The sequence below is a fragment of the Chaetomium tenue genome (genome assembly GCF_020726465.1).
Source record: "Chaetomium tenue strain MPI-SDFR-AT-0079 chromosome Unknown F5144scaffold_3, whole genome shotgun sequence".
NCBI lineage: Eukaryota > Fungi > Ascomycota > Sordariomycetes > Sordariales > Chaetomiaceae > Chaetomium > Chaetomium tenue.
Window position 1 is genome coordinate 1,248,095 of NW_027117331.1, and position 17,696 is coordinate 1,265,790.

General features: G+C 56.7%; 6 protein-coding genes across 6 annotated transcripts; 2 read left to right on the forward strand and 4 right to left on the reverse strand.

Moving 5' to 3' along the window:
- Positions 1-1,084: 1,084 nt before the first annotated feature.
- Positions 1,085-4,187, forward strand: F5144DRAFT_169355 (armadillo-type protein). The gene is made up of 6 exons (XM_066782601.1): positions 1,085-1,248; positions 1,412-1,574; positions 1,635-2,764; positions 2,828-3,106; positions 3,160-3,709; positions 3,758-4,187. Exons 1-6 carry the CDS (start codon positions 1,198-1,200, stop codon positions 4,129-4,131), a joined length of 2,547 nt encoding a protein of 848 aa, XP_066644465.1. The 5' UTR covers positions 1,085-1,197; the 3' UTR covers positions 4,132-4,187.
- Positions 4,188-5,237: 1,050 nt separating this feature from the next.
- Positions 5,238-6,544, reverse strand: F5144DRAFT_529567 (WD40-repeat-containing domain protein; the record flags this gene model as incomplete). The annotated part of the gene is made up of 3 exons (XM_066786903.1): positions 5,238-5,622; positions 5,677-6,137; positions 6,290-6,544. 3 exons carry the CDS (start codon positions 6,542-6,544, stop codon positions 5,238-5,240), a joined length of 1,101 nt encoding a protein of 366 aa, XP_066644466.1.
- Positions 6,545-7,120: 576 nt separating this feature from the next.
- F5144DRAFT_485880 (uncharacterized protein) lies at positions 7,121-8,232 on the reverse strand (the record flags this gene model as incomplete). The annotated part of the gene is made up of 2 exons (XM_066785518.1): positions 7,121-8,089; positions 8,161-8,232. 2 exons carry the CDS (start codon positions 8,230-8,232, stop codon positions 7,121-7,123), a joined length of 1,041 nt encoding a protein of 346 aa, XP_066644467.1.
- A 669-nt stretch (positions 8,233-8,901) lies between these two features.
- On the reverse strand, positions 8,902-10,702 carry F5144DRAFT_546320 (aspartic peptidase domain-containing protein; the record flags this gene model as incomplete). Its single annotated transcript, XM_066787405.1, has 4 exons — positions 8,902-8,924; positions 9,389-10,457; positions 10,508-10,598; positions 10,647-10,702. 4 exons carry the CDS (start codon positions 10,700-10,702, stop codon positions 8,902-8,904), a joined length of 1,239 nt encoding a protein of 412 aa, XP_066644468.1.
- Positions 10,703-12,854: 2,152 nt separating this feature from the next.
- Positions 12,855-14,074, forward strand: F5144DRAFT_566602 (uncharacterized protein). Its single transcript, XM_066788562.1, has 4 exons — positions 12,855-12,973; positions 13,040-13,052; positions 13,132-13,265; positions 13,413-14,074. Exons 1-4 carry the CDS (start codon positions 12,948-12,950, stop codon positions 13,600-13,602), a joined length of 363 nt encoding a protein of 120 aa, XP_066644469.1. The 5' UTR covers positions 12,855-12,947; the 3' UTR covers positions 13,603-14,074.
- On the reverse strand, positions 14,075-17,407 carry F5144DRAFT_508394 (Pep3/Vps18/deep orange family-domain-containing protein). Its single transcript, XM_066786503.1, has 4 exons — positions 17,036-17,407; positions 16,586-16,952; positions 14,288-16,540; positions 14,075-14,232 (listed from the first exon to the last, which is right to left on the reverse strand). Exons 1-4 carry the CDS (start codon positions 17,250-17,252, stop codon positions 14,148-14,150), a joined length of 2,922 nt encoding a protein of 973 aa, XP_066644470.1. The 5' UTR covers positions 17,253-17,407; the 3' UTR covers positions 14,075-14,147.
- Between the last annotated feature and the right edge of the window lie 289 nt (positions 17,408-17,696).

The following is a 17,696-nucleotide window of genomic DNA, read 5'->3' on the forward strand; positions in this document are numbered from 1 at the left end:
CGAATTCCAGGTCCTGCACGGAATTGCCCTGCCCTGCCGTGCCCTGCGTGGCTGCACTCGATCGAGTTGACCCAGTCCTGCGAACGCCGCATCCGGGCCCGGCCTTCCAAGATCCCCTAAAAAAAGGACTTGAGACGACTCCCCATCCCCCACAAACCTCCCTTTTTGGGTTTGCTGGATCCGCCAACCGACGTTGTCCTGGATCTTAAACATCGACCCCGGTCCCACCGACTTAAAAGGTAAGGTCCAGGTAACAACCTTACCTCGGCCTCCACCTACCTCTCCTACCTTTCGTCGTCCCCTTGTCGTGTGCTCGTCCAGACTCGACGCGGCGCATTTCAGCCAATCCCACCCCCGGTTTCGATAACAGGAGGCCCCTCCATCTTGTCGTTGCGACCCCCAGAAAGCAAGCTCGCAAGCAGCACAGCGGGACAACACTCGCGAGGTTGGTGGGACAGCGAAAACCGTCGCTCCAAGGTAAGCTCACTCTTCCATTCGTTCTCCCCAACTGCATCTGGTTCTTTTACTCCTCTGTGCACGCAACCTGCAATCGACCTCCATTCCCCTCCCCCTCTTTTCCACCCACACAGGCTTTGCGAGCATCTTGGCGAGGTTTTGAGAGAGGTGTCCTCCTGTATTGGTGGGTCGCTGAGCTTTGCAACTCCCGTCGTCCAAGACTCATGGAGGTTGGATTGGAGTGAGTGTGTTGCATACCCAGGAACCTACTGCAGTAGCAGTGGTTCCATACTCCGTCTAGCGCACACCCACGGCACTCAGCTCAGTACGGAATGCACCCCCAGCACCTCCGCCGAGCCCGCTTCTGTGCCGTCAAGCACCTGTCAAAAGCCCGAGTGCCGCCCCTCCCCACCTCCCTCCTCCAACTTAGTTTCTAGGTGTGGGACGCATCAGCCTTGCCAATCCTCCTCGACAACCCCCGCCGCTTCCCAGCTGCTTGGTTCTCTCGTGTGCTGACCTCACCTTCAAGCTACGCAGTTCCGTCACAACTTTCAAACGTCTTTTCCGATACCCGGTATATCGCACCGGAGCGCTCGAGAAGTCGCCACAAACTCATTCACGCGGTCACGCGCATCCCGCTTTCTACGACCCTGACCACATCAAGTACCATAACTTTGGGCGGACAGGCTTCCGTACCCATTACTTAACGCCGTCGATACCCTCGGCTTCTCGCCACCTTTTATGAATTACCATAGCAGCACAGACACATCGCCTAGCACGATGGCGACTAATGTACGTGTATACCATCCCCATCATCCCTCTCATTGCGCCTTCTTCTTCCCTATCCAACGAGATCGGGGCGGCGGCAAACCATTGTACCGTGGCAACACAGCCGCTTCATCACGATCATCGTGCACTTGATACTTTGAGCTAACCTTAGCATTTACGGCTACAGTCACGGCGCAGTCGCTTGTCCGACTTTGCTAACCCCCCGAACGGCCAACACGCCTTTCAACCAGGTCTCGGGAACTCTATCTTTAATTCCCCAGCATCCGGCCCATGGAACAGCAATACTGTTGGGCCCTTTGCGAACACTGGACGTGTGGTCGCACCCAAAGGTCTGTCAGCGCGTGGGACTTGGCTGTGAGTTGGGGGAATCGCGGCTGACGGATTTACAGATGCGAAAGAGTTCTATGCCTCTGCCGGCTTGGGGATACCCCCTGCTTTAGAAACAGCAGTCGAGCACGAAGCCTGGCGAACCTCTTATTGGATCATGGCCGATGCCAAACAAACGCGCACCCTTCCTGACACCGCGTCGCCTCGCGGCAGGTCAGATGCCTCCCTGCACGACACGAATCAGAGGCAAAAGTTCTTCCATAGCCCTTCAGGCATGGCCCAGAGAGGTCCGATCGGGTCCAAACCCACTACAGCAGCAGCCGTGGATGGTTCGAAAGGCGCTTTCAAATATCCTCTTAGATTTTCGAGCTATGCCGATGAAGGGGAAGACCGCCAGTCCGGGAGTCAGGGCTTTGAGCACCGATTCGCCGCCCTACCGGCGTCATTGAACGCAGTCGGAAGCGGTCCTTCCCGCAAATCGATTTCCGGCCTCGCCGAGCCGGACCTCTCCACCCAGGCGGATTCGTTCAACGACTTCGCCTTCGGCATCCCTACTCTACCGGCGATGCACTCCCAGCGCCCGTCAATCGACGAATCCTCCCCTCCCACCCGTCCGGGCATGGGATCTTTTGACAATGCGGCCCAAAACTTCCAATTTAACCCAGTGTCACAACCGTGGGATAATGGGAATGGGTATGCCAACGGTTTTGCGAAGGACGGGTACCCGAACGGCACGAGTCTCGAGAAGCGAGGCTCGATAGCCGGTCGGAATTCACCGGCTGGAAGCACATACCGCAACGGTGGTAGCCTGAACAGTCCTAGGAGCTTCACGGGGGCCGCACAACCAAACCCCGATGGATGGTCGCGCCCGACATCCAGGGACCCTGGATTGGCAGCGGAGCTCGCGCGGCGAGGTCTTACCGATCAATTCGCCCAGCAACCGGCGGGCGGATTTTTCCCTAATACCATTTTTCCGCACAATTATCAGCAGTATGCGCCGCCATACGCTGCATACCTGGAGCCAGCACACAACGCGCACTTGACCGGGTATGCTATCCCTACACCATACACCTTCGCGCCTGCTGGGATTCCGACCCGTCCAGCCAGAGACCAGGATCCGGGAAAGAGCTTGCGTAGTGTTCTACTACATGATTTTAAACACAGTCCCAAATCAAAAAAATGGGAACTGAAGGTGAGAAGCCTCCGTCGGGCGGCCGACGGCACGGGGAAGAGAGGACTAACTAACACGCACTAGGATATTTGGAGTCACGTTGTAGAATTCAGCGGAGACCAGCAGGCCTCCCGCTTTATCCAGCAGAAGCTTGAAACCGCCAACAGTGACGAGCGGGATCAAGTGTTTGCTGAAATAGAGCCGAACGCAGTCCAGCTCATGAAGGATGTCTTCGGCAACTACGTGATGCAAAAGCTTTTTGAGTATGGCGATCAGGTCCAGAAGAAGGTGTTGGCCAACGCCATGAAGGGCAAGGTCGTCGACTTGTCGATGCAGCCTTATGCATGCAGAGTTGTGCAGAAGGTGAGGCGCCTGTATCCTATCTCCCTCCCACAACCGCAACTGACATGGAGTAGGCCTTCGAACATATTCTTGTGGAGCAGCAAACCGAGTTGGTAAAGGAGTTAGAATCGGAGGTCATAAAGGTCGCCAAGGACCAACATGGGAACCACGTGATCCAGCAAGCTATCGTGCTGGTACCTCGCGAGCATATCGACTTTATGATGGCCGGCTTGAACGGTCACATTTACGAGCTCGCCGCCCACCAGTACGGCTGCCGTGTTGTCCAGAGGGTGCTGGAACGCGGAACTGAGACGGACAAGGCCGCCGTCATGTCCGAACTGCACGCCAGCGCCGAACTGCTCATCACGGATATGTATGGCAACTATGTCATACAGCATGTCCTTGAAAAGGGGAGACCCGAGGACCGCGGCCGAATGATTAGCGTGATCACTCCTCAGCTTCTGACCCTTTCGAGGCACAAGAACGCCTCGAATGTTGTCGAGAAGTGCATTCTGCTTGGCACCCCCGAGGAGCAGCGGTCCATCCGGGATCAACTTATGGGCGACGATGCAAACAGCCCACTTTTCCAGTTGATGAAGGACCAGTTTGGCAACTACGTCATTCGTAAGTTGCTTCTTGTTACCTTTGTGTTCTTCAGCTAACACACGTTAGAAAAACTGGTCAGGGCCCTTCAAGGCGAGGATAGGGCGGTGCTGGTCAACAAACTGGCGTCGCACCTCCAGTCTCTCAGACAATCTGGCGCGACAAATAAGCAGATTGAGGCCATGGATCGTCTGGTCGCGGATTCACAAGTCCCCGCGTCTGTGGCTACTAGCCATAGTCACAGCCTCACACCGGCTTCCACGACCCCTACGTCGCCTGGCCTACACGTCGACGTTTCCTCTGCGGCGCCTACGCCCAACCTGACCATGGACCCCAGCAGCCCGCTGAGCACTCCCTCTAGTGGCCCCCCATACTTGAATGGGGACACCCCCGAATCCATCAGCGGCCAGCCAGCAGGAAAGGAAACCGCTCATAACCAATAGCCGGCGGTGAGAATGGGGGCCCTGGCCCGGGCAGGTGCGGAAATCTCGTTGGGCTCCGGGAAGCCCGCTTCACTTCGTGTTTTCTACGCTGGTTTTTCGGGTTAAATCGTTTTTAATTCCACGGAGAACCGGCATAGAATGGACAATACCAACAAACCCCACTGGCGAGGGTTTTGCCTCGATTGGCTTTGCTCTGCTTTTGCTTCGTTTTTAACGGTACTTTTCTCCGGGGTTGGGGTTTAGGGGATTTGGGGTCGCATCGTATCTTAATGTAAATCATGCTGTGGATTGCCGGGGTTGTTTCAGATATTGCTCTCTTTTTTCTATTTCTCTCCTTTCTCTCGGAACATTCGGGTATAGGATGCGGCGAATTATGGGTAGAAAGGGGCAGGCGTCGGTTGGGAATAGGCCGGGAAGGGGACATGGGCGGTGGGTTATTCCCTCCAAGAAATACATTTATATGATTTACATACCCTAAGTTCTTTTGCTTGGTTGCTGGCTCATCGCCGTCATACTTTGGGTTGTTCATGCGTTGGCCGGGGCGGGGTGAGTTGGGATACTTGATCAGGACTCTCAGAGATTCGTTCTCTCACCGGCCAGCGGATAATGGAGTCGAGTTTGATCTTGCCGCCTGTGTGTGATTAGAAAACGGGGGAAGGGAACGTGACATGGTGATCGTGGCAATGAACGTAGTACGAGTCACATCACGCTTCAAAGAGGAGTGGGAACCATGTGATATTGGGACGATAGTTGTAATACCGACAAAACGCCATATATCCAGACCGCAACAGAATCACCACCTCCCCCGTGCCCGGTATATCAGACTTATTCACCAGAAATCCATGCTCACATAACGATACGCTCTCAGACCGCTCCAAGCACATCTTCCTCCCTCCGGAAACGACAACAATGATATCGTCAAGCCAATGCTTTCGGCTCTCTCAAGTGAGAAGAACCATGAGATGCCCAACGTGTGACCCCTCCTCCGATACATGTCCTCGAAATCCCCCGTGGAGCAATTTATGCTCTTGGCTTTGACCTCCCGGCCAGGTTAGGTTCCCACTCGTTTGGTCCTCGAGCTCATGATCCTCCACAAGAAAATACAGTTACCAATAATTCGTCTTCTTCTTGACGACGACGACTTCCCTCTCCTTCAGCGGCGTCTCAAAACGGAGCATGACAATCTTGGTTTCGGCCCCAGCCTTGCTGTGCTGGTGGCCCTTGGTCCAGTCGTATCCCATGGCATACGCCATGCCCGTGCCATCGCGAGTGAAGTTGATCGCCGTGACCGAGTTCGAGACCTTGGGGAACGAGCGCAGGCGGTTGCGGTTGCGCACGTCCCAGATGGAGAAGGTGCCGTCGGACCCGGCCGTGGCGAACACGTCCTTGTGGCCTGGCCACCAGGCCACGTCGTTGATGGTGTAGACGTCAGTGACGTTTCTCTTGTTGGGGATGGCCTCGCGATGGCACTTAAACGACAGGTTTTCGAGGCTATAAAAGTTAGTTACCGAAGTAGATTTAGGGGTAATATGGGAGAGAACATACCTTAGATCCTTCTCGTCGACGACTTGAGCAGCTGCACGCCCCGCAATAGTACCGATTGCCCAGCGGGTGCCGTCGGCGGTGACTGAGACGGCAGTGGTCTGAAGGGGAATGGGGGGTACAATAGATTTCCACAGTTTAAGCGGGTTGTCGTGGAGATTGACGAAGTGCAGTTGGTTTTCGGCGGTGCTGATGGCAAGCAGAGAGCCGCCGGTGTCCATGGCGTAGACGCGCTCGGGTAGTTCCAGCACGCCAATGGGCTGTGGCTGGCGCATGTCCCAGTAACGCACCGTCCTGTCCCAGGAGCCCGAAGCGATGATGGGGGCGTTGGCGGAGGGGACGTCGACGAAGCGGACGGTGCGAACGGGTGAGGTGTGGCCTTCTAGCGTCATGGTCTGGCTCGACTTGAGGTCCATGAGATGAAGCTTTTTGTCTGCCGACGCGCCAACGGCGATGGTTCCGTCCTGCGATGGAGTTAGCTCTGATACCGGTGCGACCCTGCATTAGTGAGTTCAAACTTGCCTATTGGAACCGTTCGTATTTGTTCGTTCGCCAGATTTGAAACATCCTCCTCGATCGATCGGGAGCTGTGGGATTAGATTCATGTCAAACTTACCTTGTTGAAATCGCAGTCGAGGACGGGGGAGCCAACGGGAATGGCGGCGACGCCCTTGATGGTGTCGCTTGAGGTCGTGTTGGTCGCATCATAGATGTAGACTTTACCATCCCAGCTCGCGGCCGCCAAGTGGTTTGACACAGGCGACCAGCGCAATGCCGAGACGGTATCCTCCGGGCCCTTGGGGAAGACATACTCCTTATCCTTGTGGCTGTTAGCCGCGGAGTTGGTAGTAGTCCCTTTCCCGTAAGCCATCTTGATGTTGGTGATTTTTGGTGATTTTGTTTTTGACCAAGGGTTGTTGAGAAAGATTGGCGATGTGGTTAACAAATCGGTCAAAGCCATGTGGGGTTGACTTTAAATGCATGGTGGGGAGCTCCCAGGCAGACGCGATCCTGTTCAGGCGCGGGGTCACATGGGGTGTTAGTCATGGCTGCTGACTAATTGAGGGACGCCCATTTCACCTTGGACAAACACAACGGATTTGATTTGTTCACAGTTCACGATCTTAGCAGCTGAATTCAGCACATGAAGCACACCAAGAGAGCACCGAGTGGCAGCGCGCATGTCGTCCGCTGATGGCCTATTTTTACCGCACCACCATCTCTAGCCATGATGGCCTCAGCATTACCTTGCGCCGCCTCGAACTTTGCATGTTGGGAGGAGGAACAACGGGGTAGTGTCCCACGGTTAGGTGTTATTTACTTTGAGTCAGCTTCACGACACATCGATGTGAGCCGTGTTGGCTTCTATTGTTCTAGGGTACCCCTAGGCGGAACACCATAGTTATAATTGTCTCCTACCTCTTCAGATGTACATACCTCTTCACCCCTAAGCATTCTGCATCCTCTGGACCACCCAGCCGGGATACCCATCATCCAGCATCTTCTTCGCCACCCTGGTCCGCTCGTCCAAGTCTTCCTTCGGCAGCCCAAGCAACCCGTTCGCCAAACCCCTCGAGCTCTCATAATCGCCGCTCCCATCGGGATAAAAGATCCTCGCAAAGGTCGCCAGCGCGGCCCCCATGCGCGCCATCATCGGATCCGCCGAACCCTGCATCATCTCAACCCCCTTCCTGTACCTCTCCTCGCTCGCCTCGCTCTGCACTGTCCACTCCTCTCCCGTAACCCTCTTCCAGCTCTCCAACATCTCCCTCTGACTAACCCTGAAGCTCGCCACATACAACGGCTTATTCCTCCACCGACTCACCGTCGGCGCCTCATCACCCTCATCCTCCGGCAATTCCTTCAAACTCAACAGCGCCGCGACCGCGCGCGCGCACTGCTCAAACGTCGTCAGATTGACCCTCGTCTCCCCATCATCATACAACGTCGCCCTCTTCGCCGCATGATCCAGCCCCAAACACACCGGCCCCAACACCAAACTATACTCATACCAAAACCCACACACCACCGCCACCCACGCCGCCCCAACCTTCTCAATCTCCCCACACCACCCCTTCACCGCGCCCCCACCCAGCCGATCATCCCGCATCAACGCCCCATTCTCAAAATCCGCCCCGTACCCGTTTGGCATCACGTAGGGCACGCCGGCTTTCCCCGCCGCGCGCACCAGCGCGGCGTGGGTGTCGGGCGGCGCCATCACCGACAGCGTGATGATCAGGAACTGCTGCCCGCGCAGCGCCGCCACGAGGGTCGCCTCGTCGGCGTAGTCGACGGGCGCGGCGAGAACGCCGGCTGGGAGGGTGTTTTTGCTGCCACGGCGGGTCAGGGCCGTGATGGTGTGGCGGCCGGTGTGTAGGAGGGCGGTGGTGAAGTGCTGGCCGAGTTGACCGCCTGCCTGTTGGGGTGGGTTAGTGAGGGGGGTGGTGTGTTGGGGAGGGGTGGTTGGGAGGGAAGGGGGAAGCTTACGCCGACGATGGCGACGCGCTCGATGCGGTTGGTGAAGCCTGCGGGCTGGTCTTTGGCGTATTTTTGAGCCATTGTTTCGGTTGGAGTGGTGTTGGTGATATGTGCTGAGGCGTTGTAGTGTGGTGGGTTTGAGAAATGGTAAGTGAGAGAAATGGTAAGTGGGAGATGGTAGGTTTAGAAGTAAAGTCTGTTTGGGTGCTGCTGAGAGATGTAGCGTGACTTGTCGAGGCTAAGTAAGAAGGCAATATATATACCACCGAAGTGACCACCACGGGCTCATATCGCCCTACAGATTCCATAATGTTGATCTTAACGGACACTTGATCACCCCGATCCCACTATCCATATCACAACCGGAGATGCTGGAACCGGTCCATCATTGCTCCTGCGGAATCCATTTCTTTGCTCCTCAATCCTCAACGGACACTTGACCACCCCGATCCGCCAAATTCTTCCGTTCTAAGTCCGTTAATTCCGCCAAGACGCCCTTGATCAAGCCGCATCACAAATCACAATGCTACAGCGAAGCCAGACGCCGGCTCGACCGGTTGTCTCTGTCACACAAATGTTTCATCAATTCCGATAAGCCCATGACGTCTGTTATGGTCAGATCAGCCCGGCTGGAGAGGGGGTGCGGGGTTGTGATTGGTGTTGGGACAGCAAGCCGCTCTCACCGCATGCGTTGCTGTTTAGGCCAGTTTAGGAAGTACGAAGGAGTGGACTTGGACAGGTAACAGGTTTCTAGGCTGCTAGGAAAGTACTTGCTATATAGCTGTCTAGTACTATAGCTTTCCACTTCTAGCTTCGATCGACATCGTTGATATGCCAAAAGTCTTAACTCTAAGTCCAGTCAGACATGCAAAACCCTCACCGCTGTAGTATGGTCCCAATGTCGCTGGCTCTCGACATGCAGCAAGCTGCCCCCGTTTTGAGATGCCGAATATATCCGCTCCTCTCCAAATGAAGCCAGAAAACGCCAACCAATGCAGAACGCAATGCACCCAACCCAACCCAGCCCGTCTTGAAACCTAGACCCAACCCCCCAAAACCACAACCCCCACCACGCCAAGCACCACCCCCTTCCACACCCCCTCCACCCTCCTCCCCCCCACCCCCGAAGCATTCCACCCCCTCAACCCGGCCGTCGCCTTCACCGGATTCGCAACCCGCGTCACCCCCGGCACGGCCCCCTTCCCCCGCCCAATCTCCACCACCCTCGTCGACGTACTATTAAACAGCGTCGGCGCCAGCGCAATCTCATGATTCTCCAAATCATACACCACATACGCCGACCGCAAAAACGTATCCCCCAACACGTAGGTGCCCGCCCCCGCCGGGGCAATGCCAAACAGACACGCCGGGGTGCCATCCGCGAAGGTGGGGCGGACGCCGGCGGACGTGACCAGGTCGAGGACGAGCTCGTCGAGGGGCACCCTGATGGCCGGGGCGGAGAAAGTGAAGGTCAGGTGCGAGGCGTTGGGGGGCGGGTTGCGCGCGGCCGAGCAGGCGATGTAGGCCGCGTTGGCGGTCGCGTTGTACACGGCGCCGAGGAGGGTGTAGAGCTCCGAGACGAGGTCGTCCGGGAGGTAGGTCAGTGAGGAGCCCGTGTCGAGGAGCACGGCGAGGGCGAGTGGGTTGTTGATGTTGCCGGCGGCGGCGGGGTTGACGAGGTCGCTGTTGCGGCCGATGGTGCGGTTGCCGAGGTGCAGGTTGGTGAGGGTTATAATGAACTCGCCGTGCACGCCGGTGGTGGATTCGATGGGGAGGGATTGGAGGGGGGGTATGTATTTGTCGGCGTCGACGCCGCCGAAGAGGATGTTGCCTGTGTTGGCGTCGAGGTCGTTCAGCCAGAGGGAGTAGGCGTTGGATTGGATCACGCCCTCGGCAACCAGCTGGGCGGGCAGGTTGCTGTAGGGCGCCAGGCGGGCACGGTTGACCTGCACTTCGTTGAGCGGGTAGCCGACGCCGAGGATGCCCTGGGCGTTGGTGCTCGAGTAGCCGATGCCGAATTGGAGGCGGTTGAGCCTCTGGTTGCCGATGGAGACGGTGTCGGCGACGTAGTCCCCGGTTGCACCGCTGCCGTCGACGTACGAGATGTTGAAGTTGCTAGCAATGTACTCGTAGGTCGAGGACGAGTTGGCCTCGTACGTGCCGGCATATGCACAGGGGTTGCCTCCTGATGCACAGAGCTTGGAGGCAGGCGTGTTGACCCATAGATCGCTGCTGCCTGTGTCGATGTGCAGCCTCACTGGCCTCGGGGGCGTGCCGATGGTGCCATTGATGAAGTACAAGGTTTCCTGCTGGTGTTAGTGCGTGGGTATCAGGTCTCTCTTTTGGTTGAACAAACCTCGTTATCCAAGCCGACCTCCAGAGTGGCCCGTTTCCGGAGCTTGTCCCTATGGGCCGGGTTCCGCGGTGCCCGGCGTTGAGTTTCCAAACTGAGCACTCTCGGTGCATCATTGTTACGCGGTAATAATAGAGCATACACTGTTACTCTCTGAATGAGTGCGGCCGCAATGGCTAAGAGCGAGACGGGCTTCATTGTTTCAGCGTGTGGTTCGAGTTCAGTAAAACGCGTGTATGTTGGCACACGGAGGTTGGAAAAGGTTGCAACATTGAGAAGACAACAGTTTGGACTGTCAGAGTTTAATCAGACTCGTGACCGGCGGCGAACGCTCGGGGCTCTGGTCAGTTGCTGCGCAGTGCAGGTTAGGCAGAGGCAACACTTGGAGCAGCACATGCCATCATTAGCACTGCGTGGGTGGACCTTGAACGGCTGGCCTGGGCAAGTCTGCCAAGGACACCCTCCGGAACCGACGAGGCGTGATGGTGAGCGAAGAGAAGGACAATGGAAGGAGAAGTGAAAACGGTGTCGGATGAGACCGTATGTAACTAGTTACCAGTATAGTCACTCTGGAAAATAGGGTCTGATGAGGCGACGGAAAAGGAGAAGACTAAGAGGCTTGTTAGTGGATATGAGAGAAGTGAGTGGACTCGGGGTGGGCTAGGGCCGAGCTTGGCTTGACACGCATCCGGAATGTGGGATCCCACATGTGTATCCATCCGCAGGGTCCACGGACAGGGGAAGCCCGAGCCCGAGCATAAAAGCGTTCCGTTCGAGACGGACTCTGTTGGAGTTCCCCAGTTGGTTGTTTTTGGAGGCACAAAGCACTGACGCCGTATCTCCTTGGCAGCCCCGGACTGAGCCTGGGGTTTCCTTGGAGCCGAGAAGCACCGGATTGGGTTTCAAAAGGCTTATCTTCCGAGAGCGATGCATCCGTGTTCATTGCATAACTAGCCCGGTACTTTGTCTGGACCTACACAGTACACTACACTAGTTGGTAATGTATCTCGCTCAGGGGACGACGTGCAATGGAGATGACGCGCGGCCCACATGCGACATCCTGGTGTAACCCAGGAGATGTTGAAAAGTATTTGGGAAATAACTCGGCCATTTTGGGTTCTTGGCCTCGTACCTATTCGGCCACTTGTCCCCTTGGCAGCGGCATCCTCGGGTCGTTAGGGCTGTTGAAAAAAGAAAGAAAAAATTAGTGCAACAAGACCTGTTGAATTTCATTAGTTACAGAACGAGTCAAGGTTTGTATGTATCATGTATCGTACAAGGTGGTTCATGGTTCAGATGACGACTCTCAAAGGTGAAACGCAACCCTGGCACGTGCGCGAATGCCAATCTGATACCGGCGATCAGGCAGTCTTGGCAGGGTCTCCCCGTCGACCGCTGATTGGCCGTCTATTTACTGCTTGCGTGTCTGGGCCTTCACTGGCAGTGGGCAACCGGGAAGGAGCTTCCCGTTCGGCAGTCGGTTGTACTTGCCTGTACGAAGTAGTAAAGATAAGGTGCCCACCTCTCGTCCAAGCGAGCTATTGTTTGACCCTCAGGCCTGGTTGTGACACTGGTGACGGCCATTTGATGTCATTACCGCCGCTTTCGATACCTATGGGAGTCTTGTGGATTTCTTTGACCCATTTTCACTTTACACCTCCCGACGGCCTGCTTCGACCGGAGGGCTGAATGGGATGTCTAGTACCGGATTCGGGCCATTGCGTGGCCAACCTATTCGCTCCGTTCCGAATCAGAAAACCACCCCTCCAAAAGTATTGTGTGGTGGGGGGCCGTGGGTTGGTTAGGAGCTGCTCCTCCCAGCTTACCCCTCTATTCTCACCTTTACCCCCGAGCTTTCTGAGCAGTCCGATACCGAAGGACCTTCGCCTTGAATGGTGAGATATGGGTGATGCTTTGTATTGCTTAAGCGGCCGTTGGTTTGACCTCTGAAGTACCATTCCGGTCCGGGTTGTCAACCGCAAATTGGGAAACGGGTTCATTCACAAGTAATGGTAGCCTTGTCGACAAGACAAGACTTACGTACATACCACAGTAAGTGCGGCTGAATTCATGGCCGGTGAACGCAGGGAGTCTCGTTGATTGGGGAACAATCCAGTAGTTGGACGTCCATACTTTGCGTGCCAGCCTCGCGACACGTCAGCTTTCCTTCGCTTACCCCAATCTGGCCATCACCCCTCTCGAAGTCTCCAGGCCCCGAACATGACCTAACGGTAGGTAAGTCCAGAGGTGATTCTCTGTATCTGCCCCATTGTTGCTGCTTCTCCGTTTCCCCAAGGACTCTCAGCTCCTCCCTCCACACGACACGTGGAGAGTCTATTCGTACAGCTTTGTTTCACAACCTCCAGTGAACCGTGGCAAAGACAACGTCGGGCCACACAGCATACATCATCAACGGACACAGCAGTGATAGACAGCCGCCACAATGGACGTCGTCAACCTCGATCGATGGTATTGCCCCTAATTACCCCTATTAGCTTCCGCCAACCTTGGTAGTCACCCACTAACATCGACCAGCCCGTCCTATGCCGTCCGTCTCTCCCTAACAAACTCTGACTTGATCCCCAAATACTCCCCCGGTACTAGATATTAACCGCTCTCTGCCACAGTCCTTCTTTGGAGCCCTAGGCTGCGCCTGTTCCATCATCTTCACCGTCCTCGGCGCAAGCTATGGCACCGCCAAATCGGCCGGCGCCATCTTTTCCTCGGGCGTGATCCGGCCGGACAGGCTAATGCAGAACACGTAAAGTCCCTTCTCCTCTGTCCATACGACCAAGTAGTAGCCGCATACACACACCCACCGACCTGCCCTCCTCCAACACCTCCCACCAGACCCCCCACCCACTAAAATACCCCCCAACTAACACCCCCCCTTCCCCCCCCCTCACAGGCTCTGCGCCATCATGGCCCAAATCATCTCCATCTACGGCCTAGTCGCCGCCGTGATCATCTCCAACGACCTGGTCGAGAAGATGGCCCTGCACACCGCCTTCATGCAGCTCGGCGCGGGCCTGGCCGTCGGCCTGTGCGGGCTGGCGGCCGGGTTCGCCATTGGCATTATTGGGGACGCGGGCGGTTAGTCTACTCTTTTCCTTACTCTTATTTCTTCCCCTTTCTTCTCCGTCTTGTCTGCTGTATTCCGGTATCCCGTAGCTTGGCGAGGAGTGTGAAAATGGGTGTTAGGGGCTGGCTGACATTCGAGGGGGTGTTGTTGATAGTCCGCGCCAGCACGCAGCAGCCGCGGTTGTACGTCGGCATGGTGCTCATCCTCATCTTTGCCGAGGTGCTGGGTTTGTACGGCGTGATTGTGTCCATCTTGATGTTGACCAAGTCGAGGCTGGGTGTGACCGTGTGCCCCTATTAAACCAGACAGTGGAGGGTTATTTAGGTAGGTGGGTGGGCAAACGCATGGTAGGGTGCTGGGGCATGAAGGGGTTGTGAGAAGATGGGGTGGCGGGTTAATCACATGGTGTGTACAGAGAGAGGAGTAGCTGGGTGGGACGTGTAGTTTGGCATCATGTGCGTATTGGGTATCAGCTTTCTGTCCGTCTCTCTCCCTCTCTTGCCGTCTTTCGTCACTATATGTTATGCAAACCCGCACTCTTGCCACCAACCGGGGCGCCTCCTATAATGCCCACTCCTCCGTATCCTCTCCCTCCTTGATAAACGGTTCATTTATCCTCCGGATCGCATAGTCGCTGCATAGAATACTATTGCCACGTTAGTATCATCACCACCCCTTTATTTTCAACGAAAGAAACTCACCACGCCGAAGCAACCAACGCATCCAGCTCGGCAATCATAGCCTCCCTCTTCTCGCCCCCAACCAGCCCCTTACTAATCTGCACCTGGCACTCCTTAATCCGCCGCGCCTTGGCCGCGCCGCTCTGCTCCAGCACCCGCCTGCCCAGGCAGTCCGAGTGAAAGGCGTGCTGGCAGGGGAACACAAAGAACTGCCGGCTCAGCAACGGCAGGCCGCAGGCGTAGCACTTCTCGCCGGGCTCGACGATGGCGTACCGCCTGTCAAGCGCCGCGATGTCGACCTTGATGTTGGCCGCCGTTTGGCTCGACTCGTCCATCTCGCGCCGCAGCGCGTCGATGTTGCGGCTGTAGTCCTCGAGCGCCGCGCAGATCTCCTCCTTGAAGTCGTCGATGACGACGAAATCTGGGAAGAAGGGGATGAGGTCCTCGATCTTGAGGAGGTCGCAGCGCTTGAGGAACTCGATGGCCGTCTTGATACCGCCAGACTGTTGGGAGATTACTTTCTTGGCGACCGCTAGCCAGAGCTTCTTTCGCAAGGGCGGGTTGGACATGGGTCGGTCCGCGATGATAGATGCTAGCTCGACTTCGTCGTGTGAGAGGGCGAGATCGACGGCCTGCACGTACTGGCCCATGCTGGTATAGATTCGGGCGCACGAGAGGACTCGGCGGTGCTGGATGCACAGGCGGAGCGCAAAGTCTGGGTCGAATTTCGGTTCGTCGCCTTGGGATTCGAGGTACGAGAGAAGTGCGGATTCATCCTTGGACGGGTGGGAGGCGTAGATGGAGACGAGGGTGTTGTGTACCGCCGAGTCGGCCGAGTTGAGCTGGTTAACCACGTACTGCAGATACCGAATGGCCTGGTTTTGGGCCAATGGCCCCTTGTAGTTGCGGTCATACTCGAGCATGGCGGGGATGAGGCTCCGCGAGTTGAGGTTACTCTGCCGCATCAGGATCTCGACCAGCTCCGTAGCCGCGTGCGTCATAAGCACGCTGCTATACCGGTAGAAAACTTCAGCGTCGGTTTGCTTTTTTAATACTCTCAGCGCTTCTGACCACCGCTCCCGCTGCACCCAGTACGAGAGGACGTAGTTGTAGTCGTTCACAGCGTTGGCATAGAAGAGAAGCTCTTCTTCCCGACCATGGCTGCTGATGACATCGTAGACGGTCTTCTGGTCGAGGTCGGACTTGTGCTTGTTCACAAAATCCTGGAACTCGGCTCGAACCGAGTCTAGCTGTTCCCTCGTCTGCGTCGGATTCAGCGTGTCGGACAGCTCTGCCCCTGTCACGATAGTGTCGTCCAAAGAGTTAAGCTTGGCCATAAACACCTCGACCAACCAGGCTGCGATCATGACCCTCTGCATGACCGACGACTTCTTGTACGCGCTCAGCTTGGTCATGAGATACTTGCGAAGCGCGTCCGGTTGCTCGTTGTCAATAAACGTGAGCGCCACCTCCTCGAACGGCTTGCTGCTCCTGCCGTAGACGCCCGCGGCATCGCTGTGTTGCCCCTTGCTCACTAGGTAGTCACCCGAAGCGATCGCAACGGCGTCTTTCTGCGCCGGCGTGTGCGCATACTGGAGCGCAGCGTCGAACTGCTGCATCTGTAGCATAATCTTCCAGATATCCCTATCCTCGTCGCGAGGAACGATCTCAAAGATCTCCTGAGGTGTAAACAGCCAGAAGGTGTTCTTTTGGAGATCCACACATAGACCAACCGCCTTTTGCCCCGGGTCCAAGATCGTTTGGTCGTAGACAACCGACCCCGTCAGCCTATTAGCCACTACGACGCGCGTCCCGACCAGGCAGACAACATGCCATTGTGTAAGGGCGATCGCGTCAATATACTCGGTCGACACCTGCCGCCTACCCGCCGCCTCAGGATTCGCCAATTGGGCCTTCGGGAGCAGCTTCGCCCCAGCAAACACCCTATTCCCCAACTCGGCGCCAGTCCCATCCATTAGCAACTTCCCATGGTACACACCGTGCGACGACAGCCACGCAAACGCCCGCTCGGCCACCTCCTCATCCCCCCGGAACCGCGGCACGTCTTCCACATCGGGCGAGACGGCGAGCATAGACGCGGCGGCGGTCGACGCCCTCGTCAACTCATGAACAACCGGCTGCTCACTCTCAAACAGCCTCGAGTATATCGACGCACTCCCATCATTCCCCTTGCCCACCTTGCCCACGAGATGAAACAGCCTACTCTGCGTGGCAATCACCACGCGCCTCACCTCCTGCCCCTTCCCCCCCACACTACCACCACCACCACCACCACCCCCACCCGTCTGCCCCGGCAACCCCGGCGGCACCACATCCACCCACAGCCCGGTCACCGCGCCATCGGGCAACTTATGCAACAGCTTCACATACTTATCCTCCTTGCGATAAAACTCGGTCGAGGTCTCGACCGAGGCCTCATAAACATTACCGTCGGCGGCGCCGAGCAGGATCTCGCGGGTGGAGGAGGTGGGCAGGGCGGGGCTCCAGGCGACGGACTCGATGGCGACGCCGCGCAGGCGGGCCAGCGGGCGCGGCGTGCGCGACTGCGAGTGCAGGTAGTAGTTCTCGCCGAGGGCCGTGCAGATGAGGAGGTGCGAGGCGGTCGGGTCGAGGAACATGCGCCGGATCACGCCGGTTTCGGTGGGTTTTTTGGGGAGGTCGATGTCTGGTGTTTGGATGGGGGGTTTGTTAGTGGGGGGATCGAGGGTTGATGGGAGGGGAGGAGAGGGGGAGGAGGGAGGCCCGTACCGTCGATGTCTTCGGGTTTGTTGAGGTCGATGCGGAGGATGCGGCCATTGGAGAGGGCGATTACTAGGACATTGTTGGCGGCCTGGCCCGCGACAAAGTCGGCGGCGATGGAGAATTGGAGCTGGACGGGGAGGACGTCGAAGATGGGCAGCGCTGCGTCGGCGAGGTCGGGCACGGCGTCGGCTGCCGCGAAGCCGCTGGACGGATCGAGCGCCATCGTGGAGTGTCGTGTTTAGGCGCTTCGCATGGTGGGAGGTTTAGGCGGCTTGGTTTTGCAGTCACAGTCCGGGACTAGTCGCTGCCTGAATCGGTTCCCAGGGGAGTGGACCGAAGCTCGGTTGGTGTTGTGCAACTTGAGGTTGGAGGAGCATGGATCCATGCAGTACAGCACCAAGCTTAGGCGTCAGTGCGTCATCCCCAACATCGGGTTTCCCCACAACGATGCCTGCCGGTGTGTTGGGAGCTTGGAGGAACCCATAATTCATGGTCCCAGAATTCCATACAAGTAACAAATACATTTTGGCCGCATTTTACTTCAACCATCATCACATTCTCATCCGCGGTCTGGTATGAATAGATGAGATGCGTGTAATAACTGCTGACTATCATTACCCTGGTTCCCAGTGATCCAGTCATGCAATCCCGAGGCAAGCTATGTACA